This window comes from Haliotis asinina, chromosome 3 (genome assembly GCF_037392515.1).
Source record: "Haliotis asinina isolate JCU_RB_2024 chromosome 3, JCU_Hal_asi_v2, whole genome shotgun sequence".
Taxonomy (NCBI): Eukaryota; Metazoa; Mollusca; class Gastropoda; order Lepetellida; family Haliotidae; genus Haliotis; species Haliotis asinina.
In genome coordinates, this window is record NC_090282.1 from 80,256,739 (window position 1) to 80,272,131 (window position 15,393).

At 38.5% G+C, this 15,393-nt stretch overlaps 1 protein-coding gene across 1 annotated transcript in view; it reads right to left on the reverse strand.

Annotated features, from left to right (window-relative positions):
* Positions 1-5,423: 5,423 nt before the first annotated feature.
* LOC137278551 (exostosin-like 3) overlaps positions 5,424-15,393 on the reverse strand; it is a 59,421-nt gene continuing 49,451 nt past the window's right edge. The window contains exon 8 of the mRNA XM_067810985.1: positions 5,424-6,109. Coding sequence (XP_067667086.1) covers positions 5,900-6,109 — 210 coding nt within the window. The 3' untranslated portion in view covers positions 5,424-5,899. The remainder of the gene's footprint in view (positions 6,110-15,393) is intronic.

Sequence of the window (15,393 nt, forward strand, 5' to 3'; positions counted from 1 at the left end):
TGTCACCATGTATTTCATATAACATCTCACTGGTAGTACAACAGACATCATGGCTACTAACAGATACATTTCCATGACGGTAATATACTGACAGTGAACATACAAAATCAATGAGATACATGGTATATAGTCCATACAGCCTCAATATACTGCAGACTGCTGCAGGCAGTAAAAAGTACCTTATATGATTCTCAACACAATACAAACTGTTACCAGAAGTAATCAGAAGACGTGGAGTAAAGAGTTAAACCTTGAGTGAATAGTCACTACTCAAGTCAATCTTTGTTAACCATAGCTTACCATAAAATGTTTGTACCTGACCTTTCATTTTTATTGTAAAACATACAAAACATACAGAGTCAAACCCACGGTTCACCTCCTCAGGACTTGACAGTCCTTATGCTCCATGTTCCTTCATCACCTGCGAATACATACAGCCCCTATTCCACATGGCAGTGACTTAAACAAACTGAATGAGCCCACTGATAACTCACAGCGTACAAATACACCTGTGTATGAACCTGAATACTGTGCAAACCCTTCCATTACCCAACACTAAGGCAGTGTGGAGTGCGGACTGGCATAGGACAACAGCACCAGTGTTGCCCATGTTGTGTGACGTAGCCTCACTGGGCTGAGCATTGGCTGGATTCTCTCTCAGTGGAGTCAAACTGCTGCTCCATTTACTGTTCAGAAGTAGAGACAAAATCATCAGGAGGCTCTACATATTTACAGTTGATTAAATATAATCTGCCACGTAATGAGGACATTAATTAAAACCCAGTAACTTTATCACAATGCCTGACACTATGTGTTTTTGATATTTTTTTTTTAAAAAAAAAACTATATTGTTATAAATATACATATTAACATATCATTGTTGATAAGTCCCTCCTTGAAAGCATGTTAAAATCCACTGCTGCATCTTTAATCTCTCAGCCATACCATTAGGAGTTCTGTAGCGGCTGGAGGTATAACAAAAGGTCATTGAACAGTGACTGATGACAACATGACAAATTCACATCTTGAGAGCATGATTTTGGTTTGTTTGTTGTAATAAGCAATATCTAGCTAAATGAAGGAAATAATAAAATCTGGAGAAGACAATCCAGTGATTGAATTCATGATCCACAGTCTACAGACACCATACATCCTTAGTACTCATCATTTCCTTTACCTTTATGATACCATAGCCCAAGTATATATGAACTGAAATGAAAGACAGTTGTTAACATCTAGACCCTGAGTCACTAAATGACAACAGTCACAACGATTGCTGAACTAGACTGGTGTATTGTATGTAACTAGCACGGTGTACTGCCTTGACCAAGTGTGGTGTATTGCATGGAACTTGACTGGTGTATTGCATGAAAGAGGACTGGTGTATCTAATATCAATAAGGTGAAACTAATGATACATATGTCAAAACAGTGGCCCTATAAGTACTTAGGTCATTAATAAATTGAAAGACGTATCACATGAACAACATTTGAGTGAGTAAGTTTAGTCTTAGGCTGCACTAAAGCAGTATTCTATCTATATGGCAGCGTTCTGGAAACAACTGATTCTGGACCAAACAATCCAGTGATCAACAGCATGAGCATCTGTCTACACAATTGGGAACCGATGACATGTGTCAACGAAGTGAGCGTGCCTGACCACCTGATCCCAATTATCGCCTCTTACTACAAGCATGGATTGCTGAAGATAATTCAGAGGTGCCAACCTCAAAGTGTTGCAAACAGTAGTTTCAAAGAACAAAAGTAGTAGTTTGACCATAAAACTAGTAGTCAAATTACTTCAAATCATGGTGGAGTCTGAGAAAGATAATATGGCACTAATCATGTGCGAAGTGATTTCGCATAATTGAATGGAAGGAACGGTCACGTGGTTACATCAGTCATTTTTGGCCAATACACAATAAGTGGGTCAAATTTCAAAAGGTATTGAAATCAGCTTTAGATTCCTGATATATTGTTATTGCTTGCTTATGTAGAGTTGTGCCCCCTTGCTGCCAGGGTCTTGTGATTGGTTCTAACCCTGGATATGCTGTCAGTGATTGGTTCTAACCCTGGATATGCTGTCATCACTGACTTTCATTACTGTGACGTTACTTTAACCTTTCCTGCGTCCTTTACCTCATGTGTGGTTCCAACCTCTATGATTTTGTTGAAGTCACTATGAATATCAGCCTCCAACTACGCCAATACAATCGCACTAGAAATTCTACAAAATTTGAACAAAACTTGGACATATAGACAAACACATACTTTTGTCGATTAAAAACATTTTCAGACATCAAATTTGATGACATGTTTGAACTGGAATCATTGCAAAATTGTCATGTTCAACTGACCATGGTGGCATTGTGCTACTGTTCAAAAGTCAGTAATGAGTAAATCTGTAGAAGTCAGCTCACATTGAAGCATCATACAGGCCAATAACAGTGCATCTGGTAGTCAAAGCTGGACAAAGTCAACGTTCTAAAACAGCATGATCATTAAACATACAAGTGATGTGGCAAGTAGGAGGTAGGATCAGGATGGTTCAGGTACTGGAGAGGTGTTGCACAATACAGAGGGGAGTACCCAGAGACACTGCTTTATGAATGGTCTGTGTAATGTCAGTAGAAGAATTCTACTCTTGTCATATGTAACCTGTAATCAAGTAACAAGTTCTGGAATCTTACAGTGTTCTGTTGTTCAAGATGCTCTGAGGTGTGAAACCTGAAGAACTGGGATGTACACATATATGCTTAATGTACTGACAGATATAAGACAGTAAGTTTGGAGTACTGATACACACAAAACAGAATTTGATGTCCATTGATATATGACAGAAAGTCTGCTGTACTGAGACATGTAAAATGTACTTGGATATAGTGAGACGTACGAAATGTCCTTTGATGTAGTGAGAGATATGAAATGTACTTGCATATAGTGAGATGCATGAAATGTACTTGGATATAGTGAGACGTATGATACAAAGACCAATGTTCTTGGATCTGATATAGCAAAAAATGAAATCAAGTCCACTGTCTCAGGTATATGATAAACTAAGATGTACGAAATTAGGTTCAATCTGCAGAGATCTATGAAAAGTTTGTTGATGTACTGAGATTTTATAAATGGAATCTCAAGTACAAAGGAGTCGGAAATGTTGGCAATTTGGAATAAAATATGTTAATCTGGTCAGATGGCTTGCATAAAAACATGCAGAACTGTACACACTGACCACTTAACAATTACAGCACTATAGAATAAATGATATAAAACCACAAGTAAACTAAATATCAAGATCGTGGAACTCTGTGAGATGAGACTCCAGGTACAAAACAGCTTGTACACCTCTTATATCCTATAACACCTTCTACAGTAGCACAATAAAGCAATATCATTCCATCATTCCTTAGGAAATATACCTCTTGTTAACAGTTACATTGTTGACAGTGTATGACATGTTTGATGTTGAATAACACTTCTCGCTAACAGTTACATTGTTGATTGTATATGACATGTTTGATGTTGAATAACACTTGTTGTTAACAGTTACATTGTGGACAGTGTGTGACATGTTGATGTTGAATAACACTTCTTGGTAACAGTTACATTGTTGACAGTGTATGACATGTTTGATGTTGAATAACACTTGTTGTTAACAGTTACATTGTGGACAGTGTGTGACATGTTGATGTTGAATAACACTTCTTGGTAACAGTTACATTGTTGATAGTGTATGACATGTTTGATGTTGAATAACACTTCTTGTTAACAGTTACATTGTTGACAGTGTATGACATGTTTGATGTTGAATAACACTTCTTGTTAACAGTTACATTGTGGACAGTGTGTGACATGTTGATGTTGAATAACACTTCTTGTTAACAGTTACATTGTTGATAGTGTATGACATGTTTGATGTTGAATAACACTTCTTGTTAACAGTTACATTGTTGACAGTGTATGACATGTTTGATGTTGAATAACACTTCTTGTTAACAGTTACATTGTGGACAGTGTGTGACATGTTGATGTTGAATAACACTTCTTGTTGACAGTTACATTGTTGATAGTGTATGACATGTTTGATGTTGAATAACACTTCTTGTTAACAGTTACATTGTGGACAGTGTATGACATGTTGACGTTGAATAACACTTCTTGTTAACAGTTACATTGTTGATAGTGTATGACATGTTTGATGTTGAATAACACTTCTTGGTAACAGTTAGATTCTGGACAGTGTGTGACATTTGTCATGTTGAATAACACCTCCTGTTAACAGTTACATTGTGGACTGTGTATGACATGTTGATGTTGAATAACACTTCTTGTTAACAGCTACATTGTTGACAGAGTATGACATGCTTGATGTTATTCTATGCCATTACACTATCAAGACAATGCTACTGCAATGTACTGTAAGATCATTGTCTGTCTAATAACACTAAAATACTGATTGTGCATTGTAAAACTCTTCAACTGTTAATGTGCGTAATGTGTGTGTGAGAGAGAGAAAGAGCAAGTGAGTGTGTGTGTGCGTGAGTGCATGTGTGCACATCATTTTAAGATTGTCAGTGTGCACATCTTTCCTATTTTTTGTAAGACAAGTACCACTGATTATTTACAAAGTTCACTAGGAAAATATACAGAATTGTGACTTGAGTGTAAGACTGATTTGCATTTAGCATTCATGATTAAAAACTGGATAACAGGCTCAATATCTGAGATACGAAAAGACTGGGACGATGTTATATGTATTAAACACATCATCAAATTAAGTATCAAGCAACCTTCTATTCATTCAATGGTGCTTGAACAAAATGATCTGAGAACACATCAATGGCAACATTGGTATTTGACACTCATGGAATATTTTTCTAACGACAATGTGACACTAGCATACCTCCCTTTGTCTGGTCTGCCTTGACAGGATTCGTCCGTTACAAAGGCCTTATTTAGAACAATACTCATCATCCAACTCTACTGCATAGCAGGCAGGTTAACCCTGAGGGGCTGCAGTGCACTACAACTTCACAGACAATCCTCTACCAGCTGCTGCACAGCTTTTACAACTAGTACAGACAACTGTTGCAAGTCACACCCAGTACAGTGAGCTGTTCCAGGTCACATCTAGTATGAACAGCTGTTTAAAGTTACATCAAGAACTGACAGTTGTTCAGCACATCTGTAAATACAAGGGAAGGACTTGCCTTTCTTTGGTGAAGTCAGTATATGTGAACTTCTCACAATGATGACAAGTTCAGTAGCACCCACACCCATGTTGTCATGAAGTACACCACCTCTTTGGCTGCGTCTAAGAAACAACATTCCTCAGTAACATAGAAGACCTGTGTCCAGGTTTTACATCTTTCTGATAACATTTTCTTCAATGAAAATATACAAACAGACATACCTCAAGTATTTTTTTTGACTTGATGAATATAATATGCATTGAATTCCCCATGAATGTGTAAATGAGCTAACACCCTGAAGTCATGAATGATGCGCTTCGCTGTGCTTGAAACCTGGTAAAAATTTTGTTCTGTAAGAGTGAAGATCTTCCTGTACAATTGGTGTATTCCTTGGTCAACAGTAAAGAACAGAGGTCCAACCACACAAAGTGACCACAGCACCATGACTGGAATAAGTCTGGTTTATAGATAGCACTAGGTTTGCTTTGTGTAATGGATGCCATATTCCTTCATGAAAGACTGTCAAACTGTCTGCATCAGCAACAGATGCTGTTGTGTATTACATAGTTGTCTCCCCTTCACAGTGCCCAATAAGTTCTGCTTGTAATTCCCCAATATATATTTCCGCTAATCCAGTCTTCAGAATGTCTCAACCAGCACCCTGTAAAGCCACAGTGAGAGAAATACACCACATCTTCCACAGCCTCATATATACTTGAAGCACTTCTGTTTATCGTGTGGCAGTCGGGTTTTGAACAACACAGAATCCACTCTGTACTGCGTGTACAGGAGGGGCATATAGCCATACACCTTCACAAAAAAGTTGATACATTTGTGTCGCTCCTGGAAGTGGGAATCATTGCTGGATAGAGTCTGTGGACAGCCTGGACACCGGAACGTCCATCGGGATGTCACCTGTGAAATTAGAAGTGAATCATCATCAGGGCTATGAAATGATTCCTAACTACAAACTTGTTCGAATGCCTGCTGGAAAGGTTCCTCAGTCATATATTGAGGTATTAGCTAATTACTGCAGAAGCCTTGGCAGGATCAGGGATATTAGTTCATTAGCTTTTTCAAAAATGTTTAGGAATGATAAAAGTTGAAATATAGCTGCGAGCAGCGATGAGGGCTTCTTGGATGTTGTGCAATACATCCATTTGCATCTGTGACGTACTTCCAATAGTAGTCATGGCTACAGATAATATTGATACATACTACTGCCAGTAATGGGGAAAGCGTAATTCTTTATGTTTGAATTCATGTTGGGTTTGAAACAGATGCTACCTGTATTAAAACATCAAAAGAAAAAATAACTTTGTGGTTGTCCATTCAGTAATCAAAGAGTGCATACGGCACAGCGATCTGTTCAAAATATCCAAAACATAAAGCTATAGCTTAAGCTGAATGTGATTCAATGCTGCTACATTCCAAGTCGGTTTACACAGTGCACACACTCTTTAAAAAATGAAAATATTTGTCAAAACGTCTTGAGCAAGAAGAATTACAGAGATATAGCACCCACATGATTGAATAACTCAACCTATTGATGGTGTGTGATAAGTGAGTGGAAAGCTTTAATCTAACCTCTCCAAATGGAGAAATCCTAGTATATTACTCCAGGACAAAAGATATTAAAGCTATAGAATTCCACTGGAATTTCTACACCGCATCTATACTAAGGAGGAATTAATGTTTATGAACTAACGATGATATTTGCTCTTTATGTAAAACTGACCAGGGAGACTTGTCAATGTGAATATGTAAAACAATATGGGAGAGTTTGGGACTATTTTTGAATAGTCCTCATAAAATAGGATTGAGACGCTAAACGTCTGTGTATGCCTTTCCACACCTTGTGTGCTAGCTGAACTACTAACATCTGTAAACTCGTTAATAAAAAATATGAGTTTAAACATTGAAATAATACGAGCAAGTCGGCCTATCACACCGCTGCTTTGCGAGACGCTGTAGATTTGTTTACTCGCGACTTGGAACGAATTTCACGTGCTTTTCATGCTCATGCAGAGACAATGAGGGTGAAAAGGAGAGAGATGCAAGTAAATGGATTTTTAATTAGTCTTGATCTTGAAATCTATTTAAATGCATGTAAAATCATTTATAATATAGAAAGAATACGGAAGCTCGACCGGAAATAGAGTATAAGTAATTATAAGTTATATTCATGGTTTCCTCGCTGCATCGGTAAATATTTCTACTGTTTTAGACATGGAGACGCATCGGAGGCCCCACGCCTAAACAGAAGGGATATTGACTGATACACATCAGCCTTTGCTTGTTTTGAATTTTACGTATGCACTACAAAACACACAAATACCTTTCACTTTTTCGCATTTTGAGTTTGCTGTCAGATACAGTCTCTGTAAATGGAGTTGCAGCAAATAACTGTAGGGAATTTCAGCTGAAGTTGAGATAAAATGTACCCGGTAACTGTTAGTACTTTTGACATAAATAAAGATACATATTTATATACACAGGACTCATACAACTTTGAACGGAACAGTTGAACTTAGAAACAACAATGAGTGCTGGTGTACGGTCTTGTGAGACAGGTGTTTGAAAAAGCGGCCGTAATCGTCTTCCCGCTTTCCTTCAGATTTTCGTGCTCTTTCCAAGGGTTAAACGTTAAATGCTGCGCCAACTTTTGGCACATTCCGGCGCGTATTCATGGGCCGTCGGTGATAAAAAGAAGTGCGTATTTCCTTAATAAGCCGAAACTTGGGGATTTTGATGGCTGGTATTGTTTACGGTGATGTGTACATAGAGGCAAGCACTTTCGATAGATATTTAAAGCGGTCTAAGCAGAAATATTAATAAATTTCCTCCGCACTCTTTCCTTTCATTTGGGGTACGTCTCAAATGTTTTCTCTTCTTTTTTAGCTAATGCAGTGTGTATCGATGTCAAAACGGTGCATTTTAGCAAAGATGTGACTGTGTGTGGGAGGTGCCTAGAGACAAAGTATGGCAAGTTTGAAAGCGGTAGCTGTTGTAGTTGTAGTGCAGCAGATTTTGGGAGCAAAGTAGTCAGAATTGGGCTGAAAAACAGCAGCAAAAACTTCAATCGCAAATAGCGGCCAAACGGTGCATTTTAGCGACTCGGCGCAACAGATGAAATTGTAGACATTTTGATTGCGCATCTGCTCAAGAAGTTTGGTAGTCATTGCAGCAGTAGTTTTGGAGATTATTGCATTTCAAATTGTAAATTTTGAATTAATTTTGATTTATCTGCCCTTTGCTATTGGGCCCACAGCCTAGAGATTTTAATGGGGAATATCTACACCTCGGTGCGCATCTGCCTGATTTTTTTCAAGCGATTCTGTCCACTGGTGCTCTTTGTAGCGCTGGAACAAAATACGGCGGAAAAATAAATAATAAAAACATCAGTAATAACAATAGGTCTTTTGCCTTATGGCAAGAAGCCCTAATAAGAAAAATCGTTATTTTTGAGTTTTTCGGGGTTTTGACGCTTGCATTTGATAGCATGGCAAAAAACATTTTTTTTTAGTCAAGGTCACCAAGGTCACGTGTCAAGGTCATTTAACTGGTTAGACACAAGAAAACACACTTTTTTTCGCGAGCTAAGACGACATAGTTATTGCATCTAGGTTAAAAAGAATTAGTGTTTCTGCTTTGCCCGGACCCGCTGTAGCATATGCGCTGGTTAGATTTGCTGACAAACTTGTCCGTTGTCTGTCCGCATGTCTGTCCGCCAAAATACTCTATATCCATTATCTCGGAAACTATTAGACGTGCAGAGTTGAGATTTTGCACACAGCATTCCCTTGACTGTGCGTAATAATGTTGTAAAAATCAAGTCATTGGGATTTCAACTTTTGTTGCTATGGCAACCCCGATAAACGAAAAACTTCAATCCAAGATGGCGGCCAAACGGTTAGAGATATCGAATTTTGACCCCCGCCCAAAAATGTTCGCCTTCACATGACCAAGCCACATGCAAAATATGGAAGCGATTGGATTAATAGTAAGGGAGTTATATGCTGTTTTATGCCGTTTTAGACGCATATTAGATTTCTCCCATTTTCAAAGCCATGTGGCCGCCAAACGATGCAACTTTTGACATACATGTAAGAAGACGAAATGTTAACCATTTCATGCTAATGCACCATGTCGATTTCCACGTCGTTCTGTGCAGAACTGTAGCAACTACAGCGTTTCAAATGTAGTGTGGCTAGAATCTGCCGAAATCCAATATGGCGGTCAAACAATTCACATTTTGACATTCATCAAAGAACAAAATATGCTCAACATATCAAGTTACAGGACGCTGCAAGATTTTAGCTGCGTAGCTGTAATAGTAGTGGTGCTGCGATTTTTTAGAAAATACATGTTAGTTGAAAATAAACAACGAAAGTAAACATCTGAATATGCGTAACTAAGCAAGATATCGCAAAATACTTCCACTTGGTACATCTATATGGTACCTATTCTATATCTGCAAAATTACAATGTTCTGCAGTTAATACTTTTAGAGTTATGGATTGCGGAAAATGCGTACTTCACAAAATCTGCAAATTTCCTTTCAACAGCTTCAATCCAATATGGCCGCCGCATCACGTGACTTTTGATATATGACTAAGAACAAAAATTGTTCACCAGCCAAAAGCAACCTCAGAACAAGTATTTCAAGTGTTGTAGCTGCTAAGTTTGCCTTGCAAAAAAATTCACAGAGAAGTCTGTTTACGTTTTTGAAGACAACTTTTGCCCTAAAGTAGCATCTAATGTGACGGCCATCAAATCCACATAGTCACATTTGACGATGTCGTTGCGTAGGGAGGTGCCTAGAGACAAAGTATGGCAAGTTTGAAAGCGGTAGCTGTTGTAGTTGTAGTGCAGCAGATTTTGGGAGCAAAGTAGTCAGAATTGGGCTGAAAAACAGCAGCAAAAACTTCAATCGCAAATAGCGGCCAAACGGTGCATTTTAGCGACTCGGCGCAACAGATGAAATTGTAGACATTTTGATTGCGCATCTGCTCAAGAAGTTTGGTAGTCATTGCAGCAGTAGTTTTGGAGATTATTGCATTTCAAATTGTAAATTTTGAATTAATTTTGATTTATCTGCCCTTTGCTATTGGGCCCACAGCCTAGAGATTTTAATGGGGAATATCTACACCTCGGTGCGCATCTGCCTGATTTTTTTCAAGCGATTCTGTCCACTGGTGCTCTTTGTAGCGCTGGAACAAAATACGGCGGAAAAATAAATAATAAAAACATCAGTAATAACAATAGGTCTTTTGCCTTATGGCAAGAAGCCCTAATAAGAAAAATCGTTATTTTTGAGTTTTTCGGGGTTTTGACGCTTGCATTTGATAGCATGGCAAAAAACATTTTTTTTTAGTCAAGGTCACCAAGGTCACGTGTCAAGGTCATTTAACTGGTTAGACACAAGAAAACACACTTTTTTTCGCGAGCTAAGACGACATAGTTATTGCATCTAGGTTAAAAAGAATTAGTGTTTCTGCTTTGCCCGGACCCGCTGTAGCATATGCGCTGGTTAGATTTGCTGACAAACTTGTCCGTTGTCTGTCCGCATGTCTGTCCGCCAAAATACTCTATATCCATTATCTCGGAAACTATTAGACGTGCAGAGTTGAGATTTTGCACACAGCATTCCCTTGACTGTGCGTAATAATGTTGTAAAAATCAAGTCATTGGGATTTCAACTTTTGTTGCTATGGCAACCCCGATAAACGAAAAACTTCAATCCAAGATGGCGGCCAAACGGTTAGAGATATCGAATTTTGACCCCCGCCCAAAAATGTTCGCCTTCACATGACCAAGCCACATGCAAAATATGGAAGCGATTGGATTAATAGTAAGGGAGTTATATGCTGTTTTATGCCGTTTTAGACGCATATTAGATTTCTCCCATTTTCAAAGCCATGTGGCCGCCAAACGATGCAACTTTTGACATACATGTAAGAAGACGAAATGTTAACCATTTCATGCTAATGCACCATGTCGATTTCCACGTCGTTCTGTGCAGAACTGTAGCAACTACAGCGTTTCAAATGTAGTGTGGCTAGAATCTGCCGAAATCCAATATGGCGGTCAAACAATTCACATTTTGACATTCATCAAAGAACAAAATATGCTCAACATATCAAGTTACAGGACGCTGCAAGATTTTAGCTGCGTAGCTGTAATAGTAGTGGTGCTGCGATTTTTTAGAAAATACATGTTAGTTGAAAATAAACAACGAAAGTAAACATCTGAATATGCGTAACTAAGCAAGATATCGCAAAATACTTCCACTTGGTACATCTATATGGTACCTATTCTATATCTGCAAAATTACAATGTTCTGCAGTTAATACTTTTAGAGTTATGGATTGCGGAAAATGCGTACTTCACAAAATCTGCAAATTTCCTTTCAACAGCTTCAATCCAATATGGCCGCCGCATCACGTGACTTTTGATATATGACTAAGAACAAAAATTGTTCACCAGCCAAAAGCAACCTCAGAACAAGTATTTCAAGTGTTGTAGCTGCTAAGTTTGCCTTGCAAAAAAATTCACAGAGAAGTCTGTTTACGTTTTTGAAGACAACTTTTGCCCTAAAGTAGCATCTAATGTGACGGCCATCAAATCCACATAGTCACATTTGACGATGTCGTTGCGTAGGGAGGTGCCTAGAGACAAAGTATGGCAAGTTTGAAAGCGGTAGCTGTTGTAGTTGTAGTGCAGCAGATTTTGGGAGCAAAGTAGTCAGAATTGGGCTGAAAAACAGCAGCAAAAACTTCAATCGCAAATAGCGGCCAAACGGTGCATTTTAGCGACTCGGCGCAACAGATGAAATTGTAGACATTTTGATTGCGCATCTGCTCAAGAAGTTTGGTAGTCATTGCAGCAGTAGTTTTGGAGATTATTGCATTTCAAATTGTAAATTTTGAATTAATTTTGATTTATCTGCCCTTTGCTATTGGGCCCACAGCCTAGAGATTTTAATGGGGAATATCTACACCTCGGTGCGCATCTGCCTGATTTTTTTCAAGCGATTCTGTCCACTGGTGCTCTTTGTAGCGCTGGAACAAAATACGGCGGAAAAATAAATAATAAAAACATCAGTAATAACAATAGGTCTTTTGCCTTATGGCAAGAAGCCCTAATAAGAAAAATCGTTATTTTTGAGTTTTTCGGGGTTTTGACGCTTGCATTTGATAGCATGGCAAAAAACATTTTTTTTTAGTCAAGGTCACCAAGGTCACGTGTCAAGGTCATTTAACTGGTTAGACACAAGAAAACACACTTTTTTTCGCGAGCTAAGACGACATAGTTATTGCATCTAGGTTAAAAAGAATTAGTGTTTCTGCTTTGCCCGGACCCGCTGTAGCATATGCGCTGGTTAGATTTGCTGACAAACTTGTCCGTTGTCTGTCCGCATGTCTGTCCGCCAAAATACTCTATATCCATTATCTCGGAAACTATTAGACGTGCAGAGTTGAGATTTTGCACACAGCATTCCCTTGACTGTGCGTAATAATGTTGTAAAAATCAAGTCATTGGGATTTCAACTTTTGTTGCTATGGCAACCCCGATAAACGAAAAACTTCAATCCAAGATGGCGGCCAAACGGTTAGAGATATCGAATTTTGACCCCCGCCCAAAAATGTTCGCCTTCACATGACCAAGCCACATGCAAAATATGGAAGCGATTGGATTAATAGTAAGGGAGTTATATGCTGTTTTATGCCGTTTTAGACGCATATTAGATTTCTCCCATTTTCAAAGCCATGTGGCCGCCAAACGATGCAACTTTTGACATACATGTAAGAAGACGAAATGTTAACCATTTCATGCTAATGCACCATGTCGATTTCCACGTCGTTCTGTGCAGAACTGTAGCAACTACAGCGTTTCAAATGTAGTGTGGCTAGAATCTGCCGAAATCCAATATGGCGGTCAAACAATTCACATTTTGACATTCATCAAAGAACAAAATATGCTCAACATATCAAGTTACAGGACGCTGCAAGATTTTAGCTGCGTAGCTGTAATAGTAGTGGTGCTGCGATTTTTTAGAAAATACATGTTAGTTGAAAATAAACAACGAAAGTAAACATCTGAATATGCGTAACTAAGCAAGATATCGCAAAATACTTCCACTTGGTACATCTATATGGTACCTATTCTATATCTGCAAAATTACAATGTTCTGCAGTTAATACTTTTAGAGTTATGGATTGCGGAAAATGCGTACTTCACAAAATCTGCAAATTTCCTTTCAACAGCTTCAATCCAATATGGCCGCCGCATCACGTGACTTTTGATATATGACTAAGAACAAAAATTGTTCACCAGCCAAAAGCAACCTCAGAACAAGTATTTCAAGTGTTGTAGCTGCTAAGTTTGCCTTGCAAAAAAATTCACAGAGAAGTCTGTTTACGTTTTTGAAGACAACTTTTGCCCTAAAGTAGCATCTAATGTGACGGCCATCAAATCCACATAGTCACATTTGACGATGTCGTTGCGTAGGGAGGTGCCTAGAGACAAAGTATGGCAAGTTTGAAAGCGGTAGCTGTTGTAGTTGTAGTGCAGCAGATTTTGGGAGCAAAGTAGTCAGAATTGGGCTGAAAAACAGCAGCAAAAACTTCAATCGCAAATAGCGGCCAAACGGTGCATTTTAGCGACTCGGCGCAACAGATGAAATTGTAGACATTTTGATTGCGCATCTGCTCAAGAAGTTTGGTAGTCATTGCAGCAGTAGTTTTGGAGATTATTGCATTTCAAATTGTAAATTTTGAATTAATTTTGATTTATCTGCCCTTTGCTATTGGGCCCACAGCCTAGAGATTTTAATGGGGAATATCTACACCTCGGTGCGCATCTGCCTGATTTTTTTCAAGCGATTCTGTCCACTGGTGCTCTTTGTAGCGCTGGAACAAAATACGGCGGAAAAATAAATAATAAAAACATCAGTAATAACAATAGGTCTTTTGCCTTATGGCAAGAAGCCCTAATAAAAACATCAGTAATTACAATAGGTCTTTTGCCTTATGGCAAGAAGCCCTAATAAGAAAATCGTTATTTTTGAGTTTTTCGGGGTTTTGACACTTGCATTTGATAGTATGCCAAACAAACCTTTTTTTTGGTCAAGGTCACCAAGGTCACGTGTCAAGGTCATTTAACTGGTTAGACACAAGAAAAAGACCTTTTTTTCGCGAGCTAAGACGACATTGTTATGGCATTTAGACTGAAAAGAATTAGTGTTTCTGCTTTGCCCGGGCCCGCTGTATCATATGCGCTGGTTAGATTTGCTGACAAACCTGTCCGTTGTCTGTTCGTACGTCTGTCCGTCAAAATACTGTATATCCATTATCTCGGAAACTATTCAACGTACAGAGTTGAGATTTTGCACACCGCATTCCCTTGACTGTGCGTAACATTGCTGTAAAAATCAAGTCATTTGGATTTCAACTTTTGTTGCTATGGATACCCCGATATACGAAAAACTTCAATCCAAGATGGCGGCCAAACGGTCAGAGATATCGAATTTTGACCCCCGCCCAAAAATGTTCGCCTTCACATGACCAAGCCACATGCAAAATATGGAAGCGATTGGATCAATAGTAAGGGAGTTATATGCTGTTTTATGCCGTTTTAGACGCATATTAGATTTCTCCAATTTTCAAAGCCACATAGCCGCCAAACGATGCAACTTTTGATATACATGTAAGAACACGAAATGTTAAGCATTGCATGCTGATGCACTATGCCGATTTTCACGTCATTCTGTGTAGGACTGTAGTAGCTACAGCGTTTCAAATGTAGTGTCATAAGAATCTGAGGAAATCCAATATGGCGGCCAAACAATTCACATTTTGACATGCATCAAAGAACAAAAAATGTTCAACACATCAAGTTACAGGACACTGCAAGATTTTAGCTGCGTAGCCGTAATAGTCATGGTGCTGCGATTTTTTGAAAATACATCTGAGTGGAAAATAAACAACAAAAGTAAACATCTCCATATGCGTAACTAAGCAAGATATCGCAATATACTTCCACTTGGTACATATATCAGGTACCTGTTCTATATCTGCAAAATCACAATGTTCTGCAGTAAATATTTTCAGAGTTATGGATTGCGGAAAATGCGTACTTCACAAAATCTGCAAATTTCCTTTCAACAGCTTCAATCCAATATGGCGGCCGCATCA